Genomic DNA, 23,011 nt, shown 5'->3' with positions numbered 1-23,011 from the left:
AAGGAAGAAGAAGAAGAAGCACGGTCAGATTAGTTCACTCTCTTACTATGAATAAAATTCTGACCTCATTATTGAGGAGATGCCATATATTTTGGATTGGGGTAACCCTATTACAATAGAGCAGTAATCACCCTGGCATAATTCTATTTGTACTCAAAAATGCCAGTAATAATATTAGAATGCTGGATTTCTGAAGACTTAATATGCAAGTAAAAAACCCACTTATCTTACCCATTTGATCCAGTAAATTGTGGGACCCATTATCCTTATTTCTCCAGTTGATTTCCCTGATCTGAGGCTTTGGAGCTTTGATGCCGAGGCTATAGAATATATTCTCTTTCCTTTCTATGTTCTTTTCCTGATAGAAACACAGAAACCTATTAGGAGTGCAGCCCACTGTGACTGAGAGCCCAAGAGGATATGGTAATGCAATCTCCACAACTCAAGGGAGAATTGTTACCCAATGGACTGAGATAATGGTAGGAAAGATGGCATTTAATTCACTTTTGAGAATTTTATGAAAGGAGAGGAGAGAGTTGAATAAAGTTATGACCCAAAATGCCTAGAGATCAAGATAACTTCTCTTCCAGAACAGATTTTCTAGTTTTGTTCAACACCATTTACAGTGCTTCTAAAATGTTTTACACATAGTACATATAGTAAAACATGAGCTTAGCCCAAGAGAACAAGAAAGTGTGAGAAATAAATATTATCCTGTTTGGTATACATGGAAAGGAATTGGAAATACATCCAAGATCGATATCAGCCCTTGAAGTAGGTCAGATCAGGAAACCAATTTTATATTAAAAAAAAAATACTAGATTTCTCTTGATATACACTATAATAACAGAATCCTGAAAGGCAGTGTTTGGCCTTCCTCCCTCTTGTAACAAGGGGAGGGAGGCATCTTAAGTTTCTTTTTCATGCACTATTGTTTTCCTGGCCTAAGTCCATGTTCCACTAGCTGTCTCTGTATATCTTTTCTAAGGTCATCTCTGTACTCTAGAGTACAGTGTCTATATTTATACTGTTAGGCTTGTGCTTACTATCTTGAGAATCCTAAACATGTATTCTTCCAGTTGAAGTACGTTTGGACATATGAGTGCATGCTGAAACAGAGTGGGAAAGCATCTCAAAACCTAGTGTACAGCTCATTCCGTAAGATTGGGTGTCTGGGTCACCCTCATCCTTGGCTGGGTTCAGACACATTATGCTAAACTATAAAGGGATTTGTTTGCTTTTGGCTTAATACATTGTGCGAGGCCAGACATTGAGATTTAGAAGTCATAGTTTTTAATTTAGCTTGTGTGAATTGCAGCCAAAGCAAAGCAGAGCCTGGGCAAAATAACCAGCTTAACACAATATGGCCTTAGATCCAGTTTTCATTCCATCACCCAGAAAGAAGATCATTGTGTGACTTTACATTAAAAGCCAAAGGGCTTCTAAAACCTTCCCTAATGACCAACCCCCATTCTTTTATGCACAGAGTGAGAATCTTTCCTGCTGCCTTGGTAGTCCTGGCTAGCAATTCTGGAAATTTTGTTCTTAGAAATTTAGAGTGAAGAGACAGTGTACAGCACAGGGAGAAGAATAAAAAAGGAGGTCAAATAAGGAGGCTTTATTTCCATAAAATCACAGCAGGTGTAAACACCTATGAACCTTGAGCAGCACCAGATGTGACTAGCACCTGGATGGAAGACCACAAAGAAATTCCAGATGTAGATTAAATGAAATAGTTGAAAAAAATATCCCAGATGGAAACAAGTGCAAGCCGTCTCTCCCTCTCTATGATGGGATGTATCAAGGAAGAGGGAAATAGTATGATGGACTACAGTAGGGGTGTGAAACACAAGGCCCACGGGCCAGATCTGGCCTGTGATGTGGTCGGATCCAGCCCTTGGGACCTTCCTGGATAATGTAAGGGACCGGCCTGCATCACTTCGGCTTGGTCTACCCAATGTGAAGAGGCAACATCAGGCCACCATGGCTTCGGCCCTGTCTACCCAGTGCGAAGAGGAAACATTCCAGCAATTTGGGGAGTGGCATCAAGCTGGCCATGCCCATCCAGTCGGCCACACCCACCCAGTTGGCCACGCCCAATGAGTGACATCAAGCTGGTCATGTCCACCCAGTTGGCCACATCCGCCTGGTCCTCCAAGGTCAATCATAGCCTTGATGCATCCCTCAATGAAATTGGGTTTGCACCCCTGGACTACAGTAATGCAGCAGTTTCCCAGGAAGGAGGGATCACATTCCAACTTGCGGGGGGTGGGGGGAAGGGGAGAGAGAAGAGACAACACAATTGAGAGCTGGATCATAGAGAGAGGAAGAAATTAAGGATAGTCATCCTGTTTTCATTTTATATAGATCTAGCCTTTGGCAAATTCAACAATGATTCAGATTGGATGTAAAAGCCAAGATGAATAGCTGCCCAAACCACTTGTTGCAAGACTGTTTTATTTGAACTGTGCTGTCCAGACAGTATATAGGTAATGGTAATTGAGATAGTTAAGTTAGAATTGGGAGCTGTCCCCTTATGGGAATTCCTCTTGGTAAATGTAGTTAATGCATCCTGGGAAATGTAGTTCATGTCATGTGGTCACATCTGTAATCCTGATTAGTCACTGAATTGATACTTGGTTGGGTTGGGGGAGTTTCCTTCACTCTTGCCTGGACCCCAGCAACGTGCTGATATCTCACCCCCTTGCCCCTTCGTTATGGGATGAAAGATCACTATTTTTTTACACTATGAAGTCAGCTATGCAAAGAATTGGACATTAGATGGATCTCGACATAACCGTGAGTTTCCTTGAGGATGCCTAATATAATCCAATAAAGAAACTTTGTATGGAAGACTTTATAGAGTTTGCCTGTCTGTCTTTATACATTCAGCCAGTAATTATAAAAGATAGAACATGTACTACATGCAAGAAAAAAACCCAAACCTAATTACCGAACTAATCCAAATTTTTCTGAAAGAAGTTGCTTTCACTGTAGGCTCTGCTCTTGGGCAATGCACATCCCTAGCAAACCCTACTTTCAATATTGACTCTCAGAAAGCCTTCATCTTCACAATTCACAACAACAAAAGATTCAGGTGTATAGCACAGTCAAGCCTTTCATTCAAAGTTAGGAAATGCAAGCCAAAAAAAAAAAAGTTCAAATGCTGTTAAATGTGTATCTATTTCCTAGCTGAGTCTGGGAACTATAACCTTTTGATCTAGTAGGCATTGTGGCAACATATTGCCCAAATCTGAGCCTGGCTATCTAACAATATATTGTCCGTCAAACTGTTTTAGTTTATAACATTTATTTTCTGCAGCTACAGTAGCTCTGTCTTGGAGGATGGGGAGAGACCTCTCAGATTGACCTAAAAAGTCTCAGTCAACCCCTCAGGAAATGTGGCTTGCACAAGCTAAAGTTCAAAGGAGAACTTGTCCAAAGTTAAATGCTTCAAATTCTCGAGATAATGTATGGAGTCTTAAATGAGTTTGCTAATTATGGTATTTATTTAATACTTGATCTCATATTAGAACAAAACAAAACAAAAAACACCTGGAGTATTAGCAGGGCAGTTAGTGTCACCTCCAGATTAATTATGTTTGGACTTATATTCTAATTTTATCTTTCTCCGTATATTAGATTTTATATGAAAAAGGTCAGATTCGTTGACAAGGGCTGGAAGTTCACTGAATTGCCTTCATTATTCAAAAACTCAGCTGTATAGTTCCAGCCTACTATGACTTTCAGCATTCTTTATCTGACTTTGTACCACATGGAATTTATGTATCAGCAGAAAGCTAAGTATCACATTGTATGCCATTTTTTGTGGACAGTTAGAATTGCATCACAAACATTAATTTGGTAACCTTTGAGACAGTTTTCCAATTGATTACGTAAGATCTGGGTTGGATATTGTTTATCTAATTGATTTATTTCTAGACTTTGTTACTCCTCTCACAGCAACATACAAGAAAAGCACTAAAGCAAACAACTGATCAGTTAAGACAGTGCTTGAGAGATGCATTTAACAATGCTAAACAATGCTTAACAGTCCTACTATTAGTCTGAAAATGCCTCACTAGCATGTGCTGTAGCCTTTTTCTTTTTTCATCCCCAATCAAAGCCCCGGCAGCTTATTTTGGATTTATCTGAACCAATGGGGAACTGGTACTTTCTGCTTTCTGCCAACGCAAATCGTTATTTGCTTGGTGGACGGTGCTTTAGCAAAGCCTTTTGCACTGAGGTGGTCAGGGGCTGGAATGTGCCAATCAGAGGTGACATTCAGCAGGTTCTGACCAGTTCTGGAGAACCGGTAGTGGAAGTTTTGAGTAGTTTGGAGAACTGGCAAATACCACCTCTGACTGGAGAGTTTACAGTATCCTTCCCCTGCCACGCCCACCAAGCCATGCCCACACCGGTAGTAAAAAAATTTGAATCCCACCACTGGTGCCAACCTTCCATTAGCCCCTTTCAACACTAGTGTATCGGCTTCCTGCTGTCCATTCTTGTATGTGCCTCCTACAGAAGACAGAAAAAAAGCAGCAGTAGTCACTGTGAAGATCACTGCCATTATTGCAAGAAGTTGGTGCAAGAGAGTGTATGATACTGTCATGCCCCTGGTGGAGACTGACTTTGAAGAAGAGGAGGAACAGCTGACAGGGAGTGGAAGTGTGGCTCCGGAGGTTGTGGAGGAGACTGGGGAAGGGCAAAAGGCCACTGAGCAGTCAGAGGAGGACCCAGGCCCATACCCACTCCATCCTAGGGCATGGAGGGAGGAGAGGATAAGGGAGATACATGGTCTACTGGGGAGGAGTGGGCCTTGATCCTCATCATGGGCTGCAGCTGTGACAATTGGATAAGAGGATGGACATGCATACGAGCCAGTGCTGGAAGCAAAGTGTGGAAATATCTCTCGTTTATTGTTTGTATCTGAGTTTGGCGTCCTTCCCAGTGTATGTACTGATATCTGTGGACATCATCAAGACCTTATCTTGCCTGGTTTGTGTTGTTTTTTACTCTCTATAATTTAAACGGCATTTCCTCCTTCTTGTAACGTCTTGTGTGGGAGTTTTTTGCCTCTAGTCAAGGATATTTGGAGCTTGGAAGCAAAGTGAAGGAATCAAAAGGGGCTTCACCTGTTTTTTGTGACTGTGTTTATTTTGTATCCCACCCTGGATACTTTCAGGGCAGTCTTGTTTTTTACCCATGAAGGATACAGAGGAAGTAAGGTGAGAAAGAAAGCATAAATTCCTCCCAAGGGAGAAGGGCATATGGGACAGCGGACAAGAAGAAAGTAGAGTGGTCTTCCACAGAATGGAAGTTCCCATCCTTTCTACTGTTTCTCCTGTGAATTATACCCACTGCCAATCAAGTTATATTAATTAGGGGAGGAGGTTTAAGCATTCACCTTTCCTTGCTAGTGTTAGTGAGTCTCACAAAATGCTGGCAAGGTACGTGTTCTTCGCAGAATGTTTTGGATGGTATGATGGCAGGCATATCAAAAGACACATTAACCATATCTGATAAGATGCTAGAATGAGGTGGACGAAATGCACATGTAAAAGCCTTGTTGGTGTGGTGTAATTGTAGATGACAAGGCAGAATCCTCTAAGAGCTACATTGCTAAAGCTTTATTTAGTGTTGGTGGGAATTGGTATACAGACATTTTCCATGTAGTAACCCTCAGTACACCTACATGGTTTCTGTTGGTAGAAGCAGTAGTAATTTCAATGTGATGCTCACTGCTTCCATGGCTAGATCACAGGGACATAACTCCAGTTTTCAAGAATGGGCAGGCATGTGTAAAATGCACAATGTTATTTCTGTTTCTCAGTCCATCTTAATTTTATCACCCAAAGCAATCTGAAAAAGGTCCAGCATAGTGACATATTCTTGCTGTCATTTCCTTCTTTTCCACTCTGATGCTCAGGGATGACTGGTCTGGTGAAGCTACAGATGAGAAGAAATACCTTGCATTTAGCCTTATTATTCTTATTATTAGCTTAGTTTTGACAGAAATCTTTTTTACATTTGGGAAGGGAAGTGTATAACCAAAGATGTGATTTCACACAAATCAGAACAACTCTTAGTTTGTAAAATTGTTAATTCAACAACCAGGATGCTGGTTTTTATATCCCATATTTCTAAATTAAAAAATTGCAAAGGAACCTGTTCTAAAAATTATGTGTTAAAATGGTAGAAGTTAACATCTGTAAACCCAATCCAATTTGACTAACTGGTGATATCAGCAAGGCCAATGAAGGCAAGGCCAATGATATCAGCAAGGCCAAGTTACATGGCCCATTACTGCACTGTAATAATGTGCCCTAATGCTTGAGCTTTAAGGCAAACAATGTATTAATAAGCAGAACTGCATGCATAAAAGCATTCACACATCTCTAAACAAGATATCTGTTTGCGCTTTTGAGCAGACATTCTTCCAAGTTAGTTTGTGACATTTTCATATTGTGCTTCCTTCATAGAAATCAGTAATGGGGATTTTATTTCTCATTTGCTTCCATTTTATGTTCACAATGTACATTATGATATATTTTGATAGCTGGCCCCAGACCTCCCATTCAGCTGGTGGGATTAAGTTATATCCAATCTGGATAGAACTTTAGCCACTATTATCAGAAGACAGAAATCTTTTGTTCTCTGAGGGCTACTCAGAGAACATGCTTTCACAACATAAACTTAAACAACACCCCCCCCCCCCACATACACACAAAGCTCCCCTTCTACAGAAAAGAATTTGAGATCAACTATTTTTGCTACCTGTGGAAATGTTTTCAGATTTTTGTTTGAAATTAAAGTATTGTGTTGATTTCTAAATGGTTGTTGGAATACATTGTATGTTTGCCTCTTTGAGCAAGAATGGTAGTGAGAAAATTTCACTCAGGACGTGAAAAAACAGAAATATGAAAGCTCAACTTTTATCAAAAAAGGTAATCAGAAAGGTAGCTGTTGAACATTGTAAGAATGTGCATGTATCACATGGGTGCTGCATAAAATACATACATGTAGCCTTCCATTTACAACCATTCATGTCATCAGGGGCATCATAACTTACTAGAGGGTTTTTACTTAAAAAGAAAACATGTTATACTAAACACCACAAGCACCTGAATTTTAGGTCTGTCAAACTCCCAACCTATGGGCCGGATGCGTCACGCGCTGGTCACACCAATGCCCGGTTTAGCGAAAGGGGGAAAAGTCCCAATACATCATGTGACGCTGCCACGATGAAGTGAGTTTGACATCCCTGTTCTAGAATAACTTGAGAAGCTGTGGAAGGAGCAAAAAATGTCAGGAATTTTTGGATAGGATTGGGAGTACATGCAGCTCCCAGGCACATATTGTCCAGTTCTGCTGCAGAAGTACAGGTAGCCCTTGACGTACAATAATTCAATTAGTGACCATTGGAAGTTAAAATGGCACTGAAAAAAATGATTTACGACTGGTCCTCACACTTACAACCATTGCAACATCCCCACGGATACATAATCAAAATGTGGGTGCTTGGCAATTGGCATGTATTTACAGTGACTGCAAGACCTTGAGGATGTGTGTGATCACCATTTGCGACCTTGCTTAGCTGGCTTCCATTAAGCAAAGCCAATGGGGGAGGCAGATTTGCTGGATGACCACATGATTCATTTAACAACAGTGATTCACCTTAACAGTGGTAGCAAAAAAGGTCATAAAATCCAGCATGGTTCAATTAGCAACCCCCCTGCTTAGCAATGAACATTACGATCCCGCTTGTGAAGACTACTTGTAATTAAGCAATTTGATTGGCATTGGATGCAAATTGTTCCTCCGCTTTAGGAACATCAAACATGCCCTTCTCATCTCAATGGCATCTTGGGCATAATGATATATAGCATGGACTGATCTTCTGGATGCGGTTAATTATTGCATTTTATTCTGTTCCATTTTTTGTTTGGACTGAAGGAATCTCAGAGAAACTGTGGACATGTAATTCAATTATTAGGTAAGAAGCAAATGGAACAAAAAGGAATCCTCACTCTCTCACTAGGGAACTGTTCAAAATAGGATTAAATTCCGTATACACAGCATTTCAAGGTTATACTTCCGTGCCCTGTGTTTTGAGACAAGCATATGTGCTGTTTCTTAGATATCACGGAACACATTTTAATTAGATTTATCGATAGCGCAATGCCTTGCACAGTGAAGCATATCTCTAGAATCTTTAATTCTAAGATGGTCTTGGAGGCCATCTAATCGAACTTTGTGCTGGATGCTGATCTGAATCTGACAAACAGAAGGCAATTCAGCCTTGTTTCTCTCTTTCTGTGGCCATGTATAATTTTTCTAAATGTACTATAATGGAAAATAGGAAGGTAGATTATTGTCTACATGTTACTCTACATATCCTCCATACAGCAATATTGTTTTAAATCGCAAAACAGCCAACTGTGAAGCAGAAACACAGATGTAACTTTTTGCATGGTCTACAAACCGCTTGTTTTTTAGAGTATCTTTATCGTACCTCCCCCCCCCCATACACTACTCAAGATGGTTATCATACCAATACTCCTTCCTCCTATTTTCCCCACAATGATCCTGTGAGATGGGTAGGGTTGAGAGTGAGTGATTGGCCCAAAGTCACCCAGCTGATTTTCCATGCTTAAGGCTGGGCTAGAACTTACAATCTCTAGACCAGCACCTCAACTGCTACATTAAACTGGCTCCACACCAAACCTTCTTTAATAATGTCCACCATTTTTAATGACTTGCCTCTCTTGCTTCCTCTAGCATTCAGCAATAATTCTAAAATCGTTCTATATCTCCCAGAGTTCTGGCTGGTTTACACGGACTATCTTTTTTATTTGGTATATTAATGTTGGTAGCAAGCTTAGCTGAGTGATTTAACAGATTTCATTTCAATTTGATTTTCTGGGCACAGACTCAACACTCTAGCTACTGCAGGGCGCTGAGGCTGATAAAATGACAAATAGATATATAACAAGCCTGAGGTGCTGTATTTTATTCTCAAGGGATTGGTTACTGAGGGCATGAATGTAATCCCTTCCTATTCTACAATTAATCTTGTGGTGGGGTATATAGCTTTATTGGAATACGGGAAAGATTGTCACCCAGAAAGTTGACCGATTTTCATAGTTAACTAATCTTCCAATGGGCCAGCCACAAGTGTTTCCATGAAGAGCTAAATTAAGCCACAATCTCTCCAGGAACAGCAGAATAATCAACAATCGGGTTAGAACTGCCTCTGTGGGCTAACACCAGAGGTGGTATTGAGCAGGTTCTGACCAGTTCTGGAGAACCGGAAGCGGAAATTTTGAGTAGTTTGGAGAACCAGCAAATACCACTTCTGACTGGCCCCACCCCCATCTATTCTCTGCCTCCCGAGTCCCAGCTGATCGGCTGGGTCTTCTTTTGTTGCCCTGCACAGGAGCGAGAAAGCTGGTTAGTGGGGCGAGAAGGGAATGGAGATTTTACAGTATCCTTCCCCTGCCACACCTACCAAGCCACGCCCACCAGGCCACACCACACCCACCAAGCCACGCCCACAGGACTGGTAGTAAAACTTTTTGAATCCCATCACTGGCTAACACCCAGGTAATATTGTATGCACCTAAACAAGGTAAGTCAGTTTGGTGTTGTAGTTTATCAGGCTACAAAAGGGAGACTATGAGTTCTGGTTCTATCCTGGGCATGAAGCCCGGCGCTAAGTAACTTTGGGCCAGCCACTTTCTCTCAGTCCTAGGATGGAGGTAATGGCAAACCACTTCTGAAACCCCTTGCCAAGAAAACTGCAGGGACTAGTCCAGGCAGTCTTTGAGAGTTGGACCTGATTCAAAAAAAATTCAAGAAAAATAAAATAAAATAAACAGGGTGGAGTCTAGCTGGATGGAAAATTACTTGTCAATCTAAGGACTCAAAGCTGCGGGGGAAGGGAGAGGAGTGGGAGGGGGGAACCACCTGGAAGAAGGAAGTGGATGGAAATCACTTCTCCATGGCTGCCAAGACAACTGGACAGCTCACAATTGCTATCTAACTATTCAATTCCCATACACTGGCTGGACAGCACAACAACTACACAAAGGTATCCAGGAGTCAATTTCCACTGAACCGGGTCTTTTTAACTCCTTTCTCTTTGTAGTAGAAAAGGGTGATTTTATATCACGTTCATTCCACGGAGGGGCGCTGCAGCTCCGTAAGTAGCTTCCCAACGGCTTACTGTCGATCGGTCCGGATTCGTTACCCCGGTTTGGCGTCAAAAGATCGGAACGAACCCGTTTCACCTTCCCCTTTCTGCTTCCCTTGCAGAAAGAGACAACTGCTACTGCACGCGTAGTAGTAGTAGATCCTCTTCTCAGGCTTCATCACTTTTTCATTACACTCCTTTTCTTCGCCTGGGCAGCGTCACCCTAACCATATTTCACAAGGTTTTACTTTAAGCAAAAGCCACAGGGAGAGGTTGCGCTTTTAGTTTTGCAGACGCCATCAAACTTTTTTTTGTAAAAAATGGTTTTTTTTGTTTTGTTTTTTGTTTTACTGCTATCCTTAGCAGAAGAAATCCGAGGCTTCTTAGGATCCGAGTCCGCAGGAAAGAACCGCTGACTTTTCCCACACTGGAAAATTCCGACGTTGAAACGCGTAGTAGTAAAACCATTTAGAACTCTCGCCGAAAACTCGCTACTTCCCCTCTTCTGCGGCTCGCGCTCGAGTCCCGAGTCCCGACTCGAAACAGGGACTCTTCAAGGCACCCGCAGCGCGCGCGCTCGCGAGACTCCAGTACGATTGGCCGCCGCGCGCGGGCACGCGCCGGCCCGGAGGGTTGGGCTGGTTGGCTGGCCGGTTGCTAAGGCAACCGGGAAGAGCGAAGAGCAGCCTCGGTCTTGGAAGATTCTCTCTTCCCCCCCCTTCCCCCCCTCCCTCCCTCCCGCCGCGCTTCCTCGGGGAGCTGGGATTCAAGGACAGCGTCCTTCCGCGACCCAGGGGTTATGGAGAGCCCCGGGGTGGTCCAGGCGCAGGGGCAGGTCACATCGGGACTGGCTGCAGCTCTGGAAGGAGGCGCGCCTGGAGGGACAGGTAAGGCGCGGGGCTTGCGGAGTAAAAAGGTGGCTTTCGGAGAAGAAGGCGGAAAGTTTTGCAGCCTTGGCTCGCCCCGCCAAGAAAGGAGGGAAGGTCGGCACGGCGCGCGCGGTTCGAGAGCGCGAGGCAAGAGTTTTGACAAGAAGACCTGCTCGTGGCGGTGCTCTCCGCCCTATCCCGCGTGGGGGGGATAAAAGCGTCCGGCTACCGAAGGGCTGAGGAGAGAGGGCTGAGGCGAAGGCGAAGGGCACATGGAGCTGAAGTAGCCCCAAGAGCCCAAAAGGGCCCCGTGTGCTCGAGGAGGGCGGGAGGAGGAGGAGAAGGAGGAGGGAGAAAGAAAGAGAGGGAAGAAGGAGGAGGAGAGGTAGACGCTGTTCCCGGCTGCCTGCTGTTCCTCAGCTGGGGCTGCTGCTGCTGCTGCTGCTGCGTCTCCCTGCGTGAAAAGGGCAACAGCAGCCGCCTCGCCTGGGAGGACCAGCTGAGCGGGGCTCCCAAATGAGACTCGCCAGCCAGCCAAGCAAGCAAAAGCAGTCGACAGCTCTGACGAGATAAGCTGATGCGGGCGGCCGCTCGGGAGGTGTCGGAGGCTTCAAACCACAAGACAGAGCCGGTGCATCGTATTAGTAGCGGCGGCGGCAGGAGCAGCAGCCGCAGAAGCAGCAGCAGCTCGCGGTTGCAGAGGCATCCCGCTTCAATTCATCTTCTGCGTCCCTGCCCCTCCACGATTTGGGTGGCGTTTCTTCATTTTTGTTTGTTTGGGTTTTTTGGGGGGGTGGGGGGGTGGTTGGGTGTGTGTTTAAACCGTTTTGCCCTTCCGGTCCGAGGTCGAAGGGAGATCGGGGCTTTCGTGGAGGCGAGAGGTAAATGAGTGCCGACGGCCACGCGGGTTCCGCTAGAAAAATCGGATTGGCGTTAACTCCCGTTATCCCCTGGATGCCGTCTTTGACAAAGTTTGGTAGCCAGTTTTGAATGTGCAAGGGGGAACACGCCGGCATTTAAACCGGTGCTTGGTCCTGTAAATTGAGACGGAATTGGTATTGTAGCACAGTAAGAAAAGCATGTTTTGAATGCATTCTCCTAAATAAGGGTTCTCAGGCAAATTTGCTGCTGAGCAGGAAGTAAAATGTAGTCTTTTGTGCTACATTTTTGTAGTGTATTGTGGATCTCTTACTACCTGGTGGATGCTGGGACCCTTATAAAGAATATTGGCCGAATGCGAGCTCAATCTGATCCAATTAGGTCTTTTGTGTTTAAAATTCTTAGCCCAGCAAGAGTACATAGTCAGGAGCAGCTAGTGCAGGTTGGTTTTATATTTCAGCTGTTAAGAAATCTTGCTCTTGCTTCCTCCTACCATATAAATACATTACCATATAACCACAGGGATTCTGGGATGTTGGTGTGGATGATGGAATAGATCACCCAAGACTGAAATTGATCCATTCCTGCTTTAAGAGATCCATGCTTAAAAGTCTGTCTTGTTTCACTCCTGTTTTCATGCTGGGGTTTGTACTTCATTAAAAAAATCGGAGTGTAAAATCTGCATCTTTTCTGGACACAATTTATGTTGGAATTATGTGCATTTTGTTTCTATGTCTACCCTATATTTACCCTACCTGAGCATTGGAATTAGAATTCCAGTCAGAAATAGTTTGGAGTATAATTTCTCTGGCTGGTTTCAATGCTTCAGGGGATGTCTGTATTGGTGGGTTGTTAAAATTTTAGGCCTGGAGCCAGAAAGTGAGACCTTATGTGCAGCTTTCTCTATACAAGGAAAAGGTGTTATGCAGCTTGGATGTCAGAGGGAGTGTTTACTAGTAAAATTACCAGCTCTTGCTTCTGTAAAAACCTAATTGCATGCATAACTTCCCTAAGTGTCTCTGTGCTTGGATTAGAATATTATCAGCCAAGAAGTGAGTAGGGAGCTGGTTCCATGTTGCTTTCTATCACCACCTAGATTGGATCTCCAGTGCTCAGATCCATGCAAGGATAAACTGTGGGTCTAAGCAAAAATATCTGGCATTAGGAATCCCTTGCGGTACACTGCATGAAAGTGTTCAGTCACTATAATAAGGATTGTGCAGATGTATTTAACAGTGAAATTTCTATCAATTTTGTTCAGTGTATAGATAATTTGTATTTAACCTTTAGATGTTTGCAGGATTTTTCTAGTCTTAAGGTTTTCATATTAAAACCATATTTAAAATGAACATGATGTAGCAGATTGAGTGTCATATGGAATTCTGATTTATCTTTCCAGTTCAGTTGTTGATCTTGGGATGATAGAGCCTTGGTGGCGTAGTGGTTAGAGTGCTGTATTGCAGGCCACTTATTCTGACTATTGGCTGTTCAAATCCCATCAGGCTCAAGGTTGACTTAGTCTTCCATCTTTCCGAGGTGGGTAAAATGAGGACCCAGATTGTTGGGGGCAATATGCTGACTCAGTAAACTGCTTAGAGAGGGCTGTAAAGCACTTTAAAACAGTATATAAGTGCTATAAGGGATATAACAGTATATAAGTGCTATCGCTATTTTCTCCACAAGTTTGGATATGGATAAAATAGAAGGTATTGGATCTTCACAAATATTTTAAGCTGATGATAATATGAAATTCTAATACTAATTAAGAGAACAGTTACATTACATTTTTGTGTTATGACAGAAGAAGAAAGTTGTGTTTCAAAATTAGAATTTTTCTTGTCATTCTCTATTGGTCATGAAAGTTTTAAAGGAGTTTTTGCAACTATATTCATTTCTTTGTTGTACAAGGATATAAGGAGAGCCTTGAAGCTTGCCTGTGAAGTCCTATTTCTGCTCATGCATGGCCTGAGATTAATCTGCAGGGGTGTTGATGTAGTCACAAAACTGAAAACTGTAATACAAAGAGACTCAAAGAGAAAGACTGCACTTTTTCTGCCTCAGAGGTTTGTTCTCATTGTCCTTATTTGCACTTGGTTATGTCATGTTGTCACAGCAAGGCATAACTTGATGTGACTGAGGCAGTTTCATGTGCCACATCATAGTGAGGTCGGTGCATGGCCATAGCAGATTGTGGAAGATTATAGAAAATTTGTAAAATATTAGTTTGTGTCCATATAATATTCTGTTCTATTAATTTCATGAACTCCATCTTTCTCGGTGATTTAAATTGCATTGAACTGCATAATTAGTTATTAACTTATTTGGGGCAGAAAGCAAATCAGCAATCATGGTATTTCAATGGTTCTGAGTATTGTTGGCTTGATTATCTTGGTAGTTCTTCTTCCCTTCCTAATAAGATGATATAGTGGCTGATACAGTCCAACTGTATGCCTTTATAAATATCATTTGTACTAGTGGAGGTGCTTGTATTTGAACAATAGTAAGAAGGATAAGATTTTCCCCTATTTTAGCCCCCTGTGTCATATTATTGGGCATAGTTTGGTGGCATATCACTCATGGGTATCAGGGATCCCATGATATCCTCAAAATTATGTCTGTGAAATATCGGATTTAAGTTTTAAAACTTATAATATTTTTAAACATTAAAATGATCTAAATAAGCAGCAGACCTTACACTGATTTGCTAATATAAAATCTTATGGGATGTTGTCATTTTCATATAAAACTGTGCAAAATTCTCTCAGGGTGGGATTGTTGACCTCTGGCAAGACTTGGCTGTGTCATGGTACTTTAAGAAGTACTGAAGTTACTTAATGTCAAACCGTTACATGATACTGAAAGGTCTCATGGTTGATCCTAATCAATCTTCTCCCAGGAATAGAACCAAAACATTCCTTTAATTCAAATTGGCAACAAAAATGGGATGACTCACTTTGTACAAGTAAAAGTGGAGCTGGACTTTCTGGTTTTTCTTTGGCGACGTTTTGCTTCTCATCCAAGAAGCTTCTTCAGCTTTTTCAGCTCTGAAGAAACTTCTCGGATGAGAAGCAAAATATCCAGTTGCCTCTTGAGGAAAAAGAAACACCATTGGGACAACCATGATTTGAATGACCGAGAATCTCCATAGACATTTGCTCCCTACAGTCTTCACCATGTAATGCATTTATCCTGTAATATCTAGGTAGGCTTATTAGAGTTGTGACATCAATATGTTGTATGTTTTGTTTTAAAATTTCTGCTTCCAAGAGTGGAAAATCGTGGCTTAACGTTATAGGATTAGAGGATAAAACTTGCTGTGGGTTTGCCACAGGACAGCTCTTTCCAAGGAGTCAGTGTCTAGCTTCCCCGTGCCATTAGTCTGATTTCTGAAGAATTAATAGACCACACAAAACGAATAACAAAGAACAGTTTTTTTCAAAATAGAGGATGAAAATGATAAATTATTCCTTTGTGGCTGTACTCGCATAAACATGCAGTATGGTTACTGAATTTGCCAATTCAGGGTTCACACAAGATGCCAAGCCATTAAAAAAAGAAAGTCTAACAGGGTCAGTGCTATCCAAAGTTAGCATTGCTGTAGAAAATCATTTGCCAATTCTCTTTTTTGGCCTGGTTAAGTATGCTGCGGTACTTGATGAAGTGAAAAGAAATGTAGCTGTCTGGAAGAAAAGGAGATTGATATTCTGTTATTTCTTATTTGTATCTTGTATTTGCAGAATTCCATTGAGCAGTAAATTGATATTATTTTTTAAATAAGATGCTATCATACCTTACTAAGACTCTACATATAGTAGATAATAATAAAATAACCACACGGTAGTATTTTTATTTAAATGTTATTAACAGAACAGATAGACCTCAACTTATGACCACAATTGAGCCCAACATTTCTGTTGCTAAGTGAGACATTTGTTAAGTGAGTTTTGCCCCATTTTATGACCTTACTTGCCACAGCTGCTAAGTGAATTACTGCAGTTGTTAAGTTAGGAACAGGGTTGTTAAGTGAATGTGGCTTCCCAATTGACATTGCTTGTCAGAAGGTTGCAAAAGCTGATTACATGACCCCGCCAGGACACTGCAACCGTCATAAATACGAACCAGTTGCCGAGCATCTGAATGTTGATCACATGACCATGGGGATATGCAATGCTCGCAGGTGTGAAAAACGGTCATAAGTTCACTTTTTTCACTGCCATTGTAACTTTGAACAGTCACTAAATGAACTGTTGTAAGTGAAGGATTACTTGTATTGAGGAAAGAGAGTAAGGACTAATTATTCCCTCCAAAAAGTTGCTGTAATATTTTGAATATACAGGACTGTGAAGCAGGGGTGGGATTCAACCGGTGTTACTACCAGTTCAGTGACAACATTTTGCTGCGTGCGTGTGTAAAAAATCCTTTCGCTGTGCTGCCCGGACAGCTGAAAAGTGCTGCGTGCAGGTGCGCAGTGTTTGAAAAGTCTCTTTTTTCCTGCTTTTTCAACCTCAACTGTGCCGTGCAAAGCAGCTGAGGTTGAAAAAGCAGTAAATAAAGGACAGGTAAGAACCCGGGAGGGCAGGTGGGCCAAACAGCAACAAATACAGAACTGGTTTGGTGTCTGCTGCTCTTCAGAGCTACCGGTTCTATAGAGCTGGGCAGAACTGGTAGCATCCCACTCCTGCTGTGAAGTGTCTTATGATACATGCGTATATCATTCTTCTCCATTTTTTGATAGAGTTAAAAGTTGCTGAATAATTACAGCTGTGTTTCTTAGCTGTGAAAAATATGATTTGACACAGATATAGTACAGTTATAAAAAATAATGTTCCAAATTATTTTTGCATGTGCCATTCAAAGAAAGAAAGAAAATGACATATAAGTAGGACAGAAATTCTAGACTTTCCATATACTGTGCTAGGAGTGAATGACAGGTGACAAACCCAGAAAAATATCTAGCAATAACAAATACATCAGGGAAAACATTGATAAAAGTAGCTGTACAATGGCACACTTCAGAAAGAATATTCAAGAATTAAAGACAATGCAAAAAGGTAGCCTGAATGGCCAAGGAACATTTAATTTTTGAGGGGTTTTTAACTTAGGGAAAAGGCAATTTAAGGATAACATGATAGATGTTTATGGAACTATACATGATGAGGAAAAATGTAGATATTGTATGTTATTTTATGACTGTGCTTTATTTTGAAGCTTGTCAAAGGGGATAGTCTTCTGCTTATACAGAGAACCACAGTGATGTCCTTGGAGAAACTGTGCAGAAACAGTTACATATGTGGTAAAAAAATACTGAATATTTTAAACTGGGGAACAAAGAAAATATTGGGATGAACCTCAGAATGGTTATTTCCCTAGAGTCTGAAAGGGAGGGAAGGGAAAAATGCAGTGAGGCTTTCAGGATTCTTGTATAATGCCCTATGTCAATCAATGTAAAACCAGACAAATTTGTGCAGTTTCCTGGCCTTGCCTGTCTTGAGGAGATGATAGCAAGGATTTTAGCCTGTAATCAATTTTTTAAAAATGTAAAAGAGAGCAGTTACTTCCTAAACAGTAGATCAGGCAGACAGACAGGTCTTCCTCATAATTCCTATATTTCTATTTAAATATAGTTGTTATTAAGTCATATCATAGAAATAATGTGCAGATTTTTTTTCTTTCTTTTTTTTTGACTAGGCGCATATGACAAAATTTATATGAGCCTAATTATATTTGTTTTCTTTGTTCTTCCTACAGGCTTTGAGAAAGCCTTGAGTCTCCAGATGCTATCAAACAATAATTACCATCATGTCCAGCTGGCACAGCTAGTGTTAATAGATGAAAGAAGTTGCAATCAAATAATTTTGGGATCCAAAGTCATAAAAAGTTGCTCTAGATCAGGGATGTCAAACTCACATCGTCACGGCAGTGTCACATGACATATAGGGACTTTCCCTCCCTTTGCTAAACCAGGTGGGGCGTGGCCAGCGCGTGACGCATCTGGTCCATGGGCCGAGCGGTTGACAGCCCTGCTCTAGATCATACTTCTTGCTTGTGTATGCTAAGATTAAGTAGCAGTAACTGATGCAGATTTTATGATAGTCTATTTAAATGTTCCATAAGCGAAGAGTGGCAACTGATAACAATAAAAAAGTTCACCATGCTTACTCATCATTCAATAATTATGCATTGGTAATATTTGCTTGGTTTAGAGGAGAAGTGTCATGTATAAAGTTCTTTGATAAAATCTCATCTGATTTGCTCTTTCAAAACAAAGATAATTTATCACAAAGCTCACTTACATCTTTCCCTCCCTTTTAGGCCTTTCTATGTGCGGAAGAAGAAGAAGCTGATGACACCACTGCATGGATGATTTTACATAATTTACACATCCTAGATTCGCAAAAAGCAATTATCATTGTGAAGTATTTAAACTGATTTATGGGCAGAAGGAAGCCTAGGAAAGGGATGTTGATGTTATCAACACAGTGGATTAAGCACACATTTGCACCTTTATTGACATATAATTTATCCATGCCAAGAATGCAATGAGCAGAAGAATGCTGCTGGAGCAATGAGGAAGATGCTACTGGAGCAATGATGTGTCATAGGCTATTAGATATGGATTCCGTCTGGCCATTCCCCTATAAAGCACATCAATGGAATTCTACATCTGAGCTAAAATAGAGGATAACAACATGTACAATGTTTGTCTGCTGAGACAATTAGAAGCGATGGCACACCAGAGTTCTGAGAGAATTATAAAAAACAAGGAAGAGAATTGAAGATTATATATATTTTTTAATTTCCCATTAATATTTTCTTACTTATATTGTGGATTTTGAGGAAAACGATTTCAGAAGACCCAAGGAATTTTATTACTGGGAAATGGAATCTGGTTTGGAATCTAGCCAGCATAAAAAACAAAAGCCTGTGACCCATGGACTGGAAGATCAAAAAAGAGTAAGTGACCTAGACATTACCACTGTTATTTGGTGTTTCAACTTAAGCTTCACCCCACGCTAAATTTGAGAAGTTTGAATTCCATTGGCAATTTCTGTATCAGTTACAGATTTTTAGTGTAATAGTTGATGGTGTGTGAGTTTCCTTAGACTGAACTCACATTGTTTAATTGGTCTAATACTTTCTTGTAAGGCAGGAATATGGAGATGAAAGCTAACTTGGTATTTATGAAAGGAAAAGGAAGAATCAGAGTACTGTAAGTTTGTGGCCACATAGTGATATCAATAAAGGAGATAAATATTAAGGTCATATTGCCTTGCTGAAGTTTGTGTATGAAGAACTTCGTAATTGTTACTAACCTGTTCATGTTTACTCACAATAAAAATAACGTGGTATTCATTGGATTTACTCCCAAGAGAATGTAGGTAAGATGACCTTCAGATGGAAAAAATGTTGGGTTTTGAGATTGGATAATTGATTTGAAGTACATTTCTCAGTGTCTTGAACATTAGAAATACATATTGAAAAAAAGGTTGCTTAAATGCAGAATGAGAATGACACATGACTACTGGTATAACATTGCCTTGTTTTGTATATGGATATAAATAGATAGAGATGGAAATAGAGATATAGATAGATAGATGTAGATAGATGTAGATTAGATAGATAGATAGATAGATAGATATAGAGAGATATAGAGAGATAGATAGAAATAGAGAGATATTGATATGTAATTGTCTACAGTATATTGTTATCATTAGTCATATTGTAAAGTAGTGATTAGACAGTTGAATTAAAGCTTTTCTTTTTGCCATGAGTCAAGCAAATTTTAAAATATCCCTTAGCTATAGAAATCAATGGAGATTACTTGTCAGTAGACAATCTAATGTATTCTGGTTCCTGGGGAGACTCTCTTTCAGTATGGCTTAGATAGTTTTATTAAAAAAAGCCATTGAAGTATGTAAACAATAAATGTGTCATTTGCCCTGATTTACTCTACCATTTTAGTTATATTAGCTGATTTTAGAGATAGTGGAGAAAGAAAGATGATGTGTGTTTCATTTTCTTTTGATAACTCCCTTGACAAAACATAAAGTTAATTTTTCTTTGGAAATAAAACCAGTCTTTTGGAAACAAAACACTTTTTTTTTCTTTTCTTTAGGGAACCCCTCCCCATAGAATCTCTCTGTGATTTTTAATGTGCCATGTTAGCTATATCAGCTAAAGCTGACAAGATCCTTCTCCCATTTTCATAGCCCTCTTCCGAGGTGGAAATAATGACCAATAGGCAGTGAAAGAAAATCCCTCCTATTGACTTAATTTCCAAGAAGCCTTAGTGTGTTTGTGTGTGTGTGTGTGTGTGTGTGTATAAGCCATCTCTATACAAGGTGCTGTGATATAGGAGGAAAACATTTTGTGTCCTTGACAACATTGACACCGAGATTCTGCTGAGCAGGTTTACCAATATTAATATGCAATTTCGACTTCAGCGCTGATACATCCAAAAGCCTTTCCATCTCCCATCTGCGCTTGGCTCTGGGTGTTTGGTGCACATGTAAAATGGGGCCTCTGAAAGTATAATATAACCCCAAGTGAGGCTCAGTGGCAGCTGGGATAACATCAATTGGTCATGCTTAGCTGACATTCATTTTAACTTGAACTCTAGCCATCATGCAGATTATTAAATTTATAATGATATATGTAAGATCCATTTTAATGACTCTTCACGCCTGGATGATGTCTTTCTTCCTTCCTTATGTTTGCAAAACAACACTTAATAGAGTATTAGGTTTCCTTTCCCTGCTGAACCTTTCAAGTTTTTTTTTTTTTTTTAAGTTGTGGGTAGGAAAGTTTGGTAAAACAGATTTAGGCTTGCAGAAGGAAAGGAAATTATGCTGTTTATTCTTTTGCTAAAGACAGAGCGCCTTCCTGATTCTCTGAGAAATGTGCAGAAAGAGGGACTGTGTAATGAGGCTGCTATCTAACATTAATAATTAATTATTGGAAAAGATTTTGTTCATTTGAAATAAACTGGATTCCTGTTTGAATCAGTGACATAGAAATGACATGGATTTTGCCTTATATTTTTTTCTTCTGAGTAAATAACCTGGTGTTAGGAGCCTGCAAGGTTTTATCTTGGAAGTATGACATTGTAACAACAATGTGCACAAGCTTGCCGAGAGTGTTTTTATGTATATATAAGAATGACCTTTTGTGAATTTGTCTGTTCCAACATTGGAACTAAATGAGCAATATTGACCTATGCATGCATTTCCAGCACAACTTTTAATTTGCCTTTTAGGATTATATTTCTGTGTACAGTGACTTTAAGTAGTTTTCTTTTTCATTCTTTTAGACTAATACTGAGAGTATCTTGCCTTATTTTCTTGTTCAACTTTCAACCACAATTGAGTCCAGTGAGAATTTTGTTAAACGAGCTTTGCCCTATTTTATGACTTTTCTTGCCACTGTTGTTAAGTGAATCATTGCAGTTATTGAATTAGCATGGTTGTTAAGTGAATCTGGTTTCCCCATTGACTTTGCTTGTCAGAAGGTTGCAAAAGGGGATCCCATGACCCAGGGACACTGCAGCTGTTATAAATGGGAGTCTGATGCCAAGCATCTGAAGGTAAATCAGGCGACCATGGGCATGCTGCAATGATCATAAGCATGAAAAATAGTCATAAGCCACTTTTTTCAGTGCTGTTGTAACTTTGAACGGTCATTAAGTGAACTATTGTAAATCCAGGACCACCTATAATAGACAATGCTCCATAAAGCCAGACACTGGGGTCTCTTCCTATTCTCCCCAAATCATGATTAGATCCTGCCAATATTGAAATGGCTTTGACTTCAATTATCTCAGAATTATACTGGATTTATCCACCCCATTTTAAGGCCTTTAATGTGAATTGCAAGGCTAAATCCTTATTTTTAAAGTTTCACTTGAAAAAGATTTTAAAACTCTGTGAATTTATTTTCTATTTATTCAACTTATTTTTGTGTTTCTATCTTTTCTTTGGGTGCTCTTGTAGATGCATTGTCATAGGCAAAGCAATATCTTTGTGCTATCATTGCACTGCACAAGAAAGACTGGTGGCGGTCAATAATTCTTGGAAGATCATTGGGATGCTGATTGCTGTTTTTAATCATTCTCTTCCTTGGCTGGTGAATTAAGTGCTGATACCTTAATTTACCTGACTATGAACCATGTAAAATATGCTGTAAGGCAGAGCCTAGTATTGTTCTTAGTTTAGCAAGATCTATTTAACCATTGCATATGAGGTCAAAGGAGATTTTCTGTGATTGATTTATCTTGGATACATTTTTTCCTTGTTAACTTTTTCATTTAGATTTTCAAAGGCACGTGTGGCTTGAATATGAGGATTCAGAGGATACAACATAATTTATATTTTTCCCTAATAAATACTTATTGATTAATGTCTGAATGAGATGGCATTTTAGATGTAAAAATAAATTGATTCTGAAGTCTTTATGTTTTGTGCTCTGTTGTTAGTTTTGTTGAACTAATACTAACCATCTGAGAACCATCCCATATATTATTTTAATAATAGCTTTACGGAATTGAAAATTTGAAGACTTCAACTCTCCTATTTATCTTCTTCCTTCCTTTAACTTTTTATTGACCACATACATCATAATAGTAATAGCAATAGCATTTAGACTTATATACCACTTCACAGTGCTTTACAGCCTACGCTAAGCAGTTTACAGTGTCAGCATATTGCCCCCAACAATCTGGGTCCTCATTGTACCGATCTTGGAAGGATGGAAAGCAAGTCAACCTTGAGCTGGTAAGGATCAAACTCCTGGCAGTCAGCAGAATTAGCCTGCAATACTGCAATCAAATCACTAGTAGATTTGGGAACAATTATTTGGGAACAATGACTTATTTTTTTCTATTATAATAAGAGGTACAAGCTTGCTCACAGACTTCGTAGTGAACTCTTACTCTCCTCACTTGAAAGCAACCTTTCATATAGCAGCTGATTAAGGATTGTGAAGTCTGAGCCTTGAAGAAAAGAGAAAAAGAAAGGGATCCCAAATATAAAAGCTGAAGTTCTCCTATGATACAGATCATTCTGACAAA

The 23,011-nt window shown here is 40.3% G+C and overlaps 1 protein-coding gene across 1 annotated transcript in view; it reads left to right on the top strand.

Moving 5' to 3' along the window:
- Positions 1-18,750: 18,750 nt before the first annotated feature.
- Positions 18,751-23,011, top strand: part of NAV2 (neuron navigator 2) — a 599,301-nt gene continuing 595,040 nt past the window's right edge. Inside the window, exon 1 of the mRNA XM_087951112.1 lies at positions 18,751-18,900. Coding sequence (XP_087807238.1) covers positions 18,826-18,900 — 75 coding nt within the window. The 5' untranslated portion in view covers positions 18,751-18,825. The remainder of the gene's footprint in view (positions 18,901-23,011) is intronic.

Source organism: Notechis scutatus, chromosome 1 (genome assembly GCF_049901735.1).
Source record: "Notechis scutatus isolate UNSWTSFEM ecotype Mainland chromosome 1, rNotScu1.2, whole genome shotgun sequence".
In the NCBI taxonomy this organism is placed as follows: domain Eukaryota; kingdom Metazoa; phylum Chordata; class Lepidosauria; order Squamata; family Elapidae; genus Notechis; species Notechis scutatus.
Note: the sequence above shows the minus strand (reverse complement) of the source record. Positions and strands in the feature narration are given on the sequence as shown.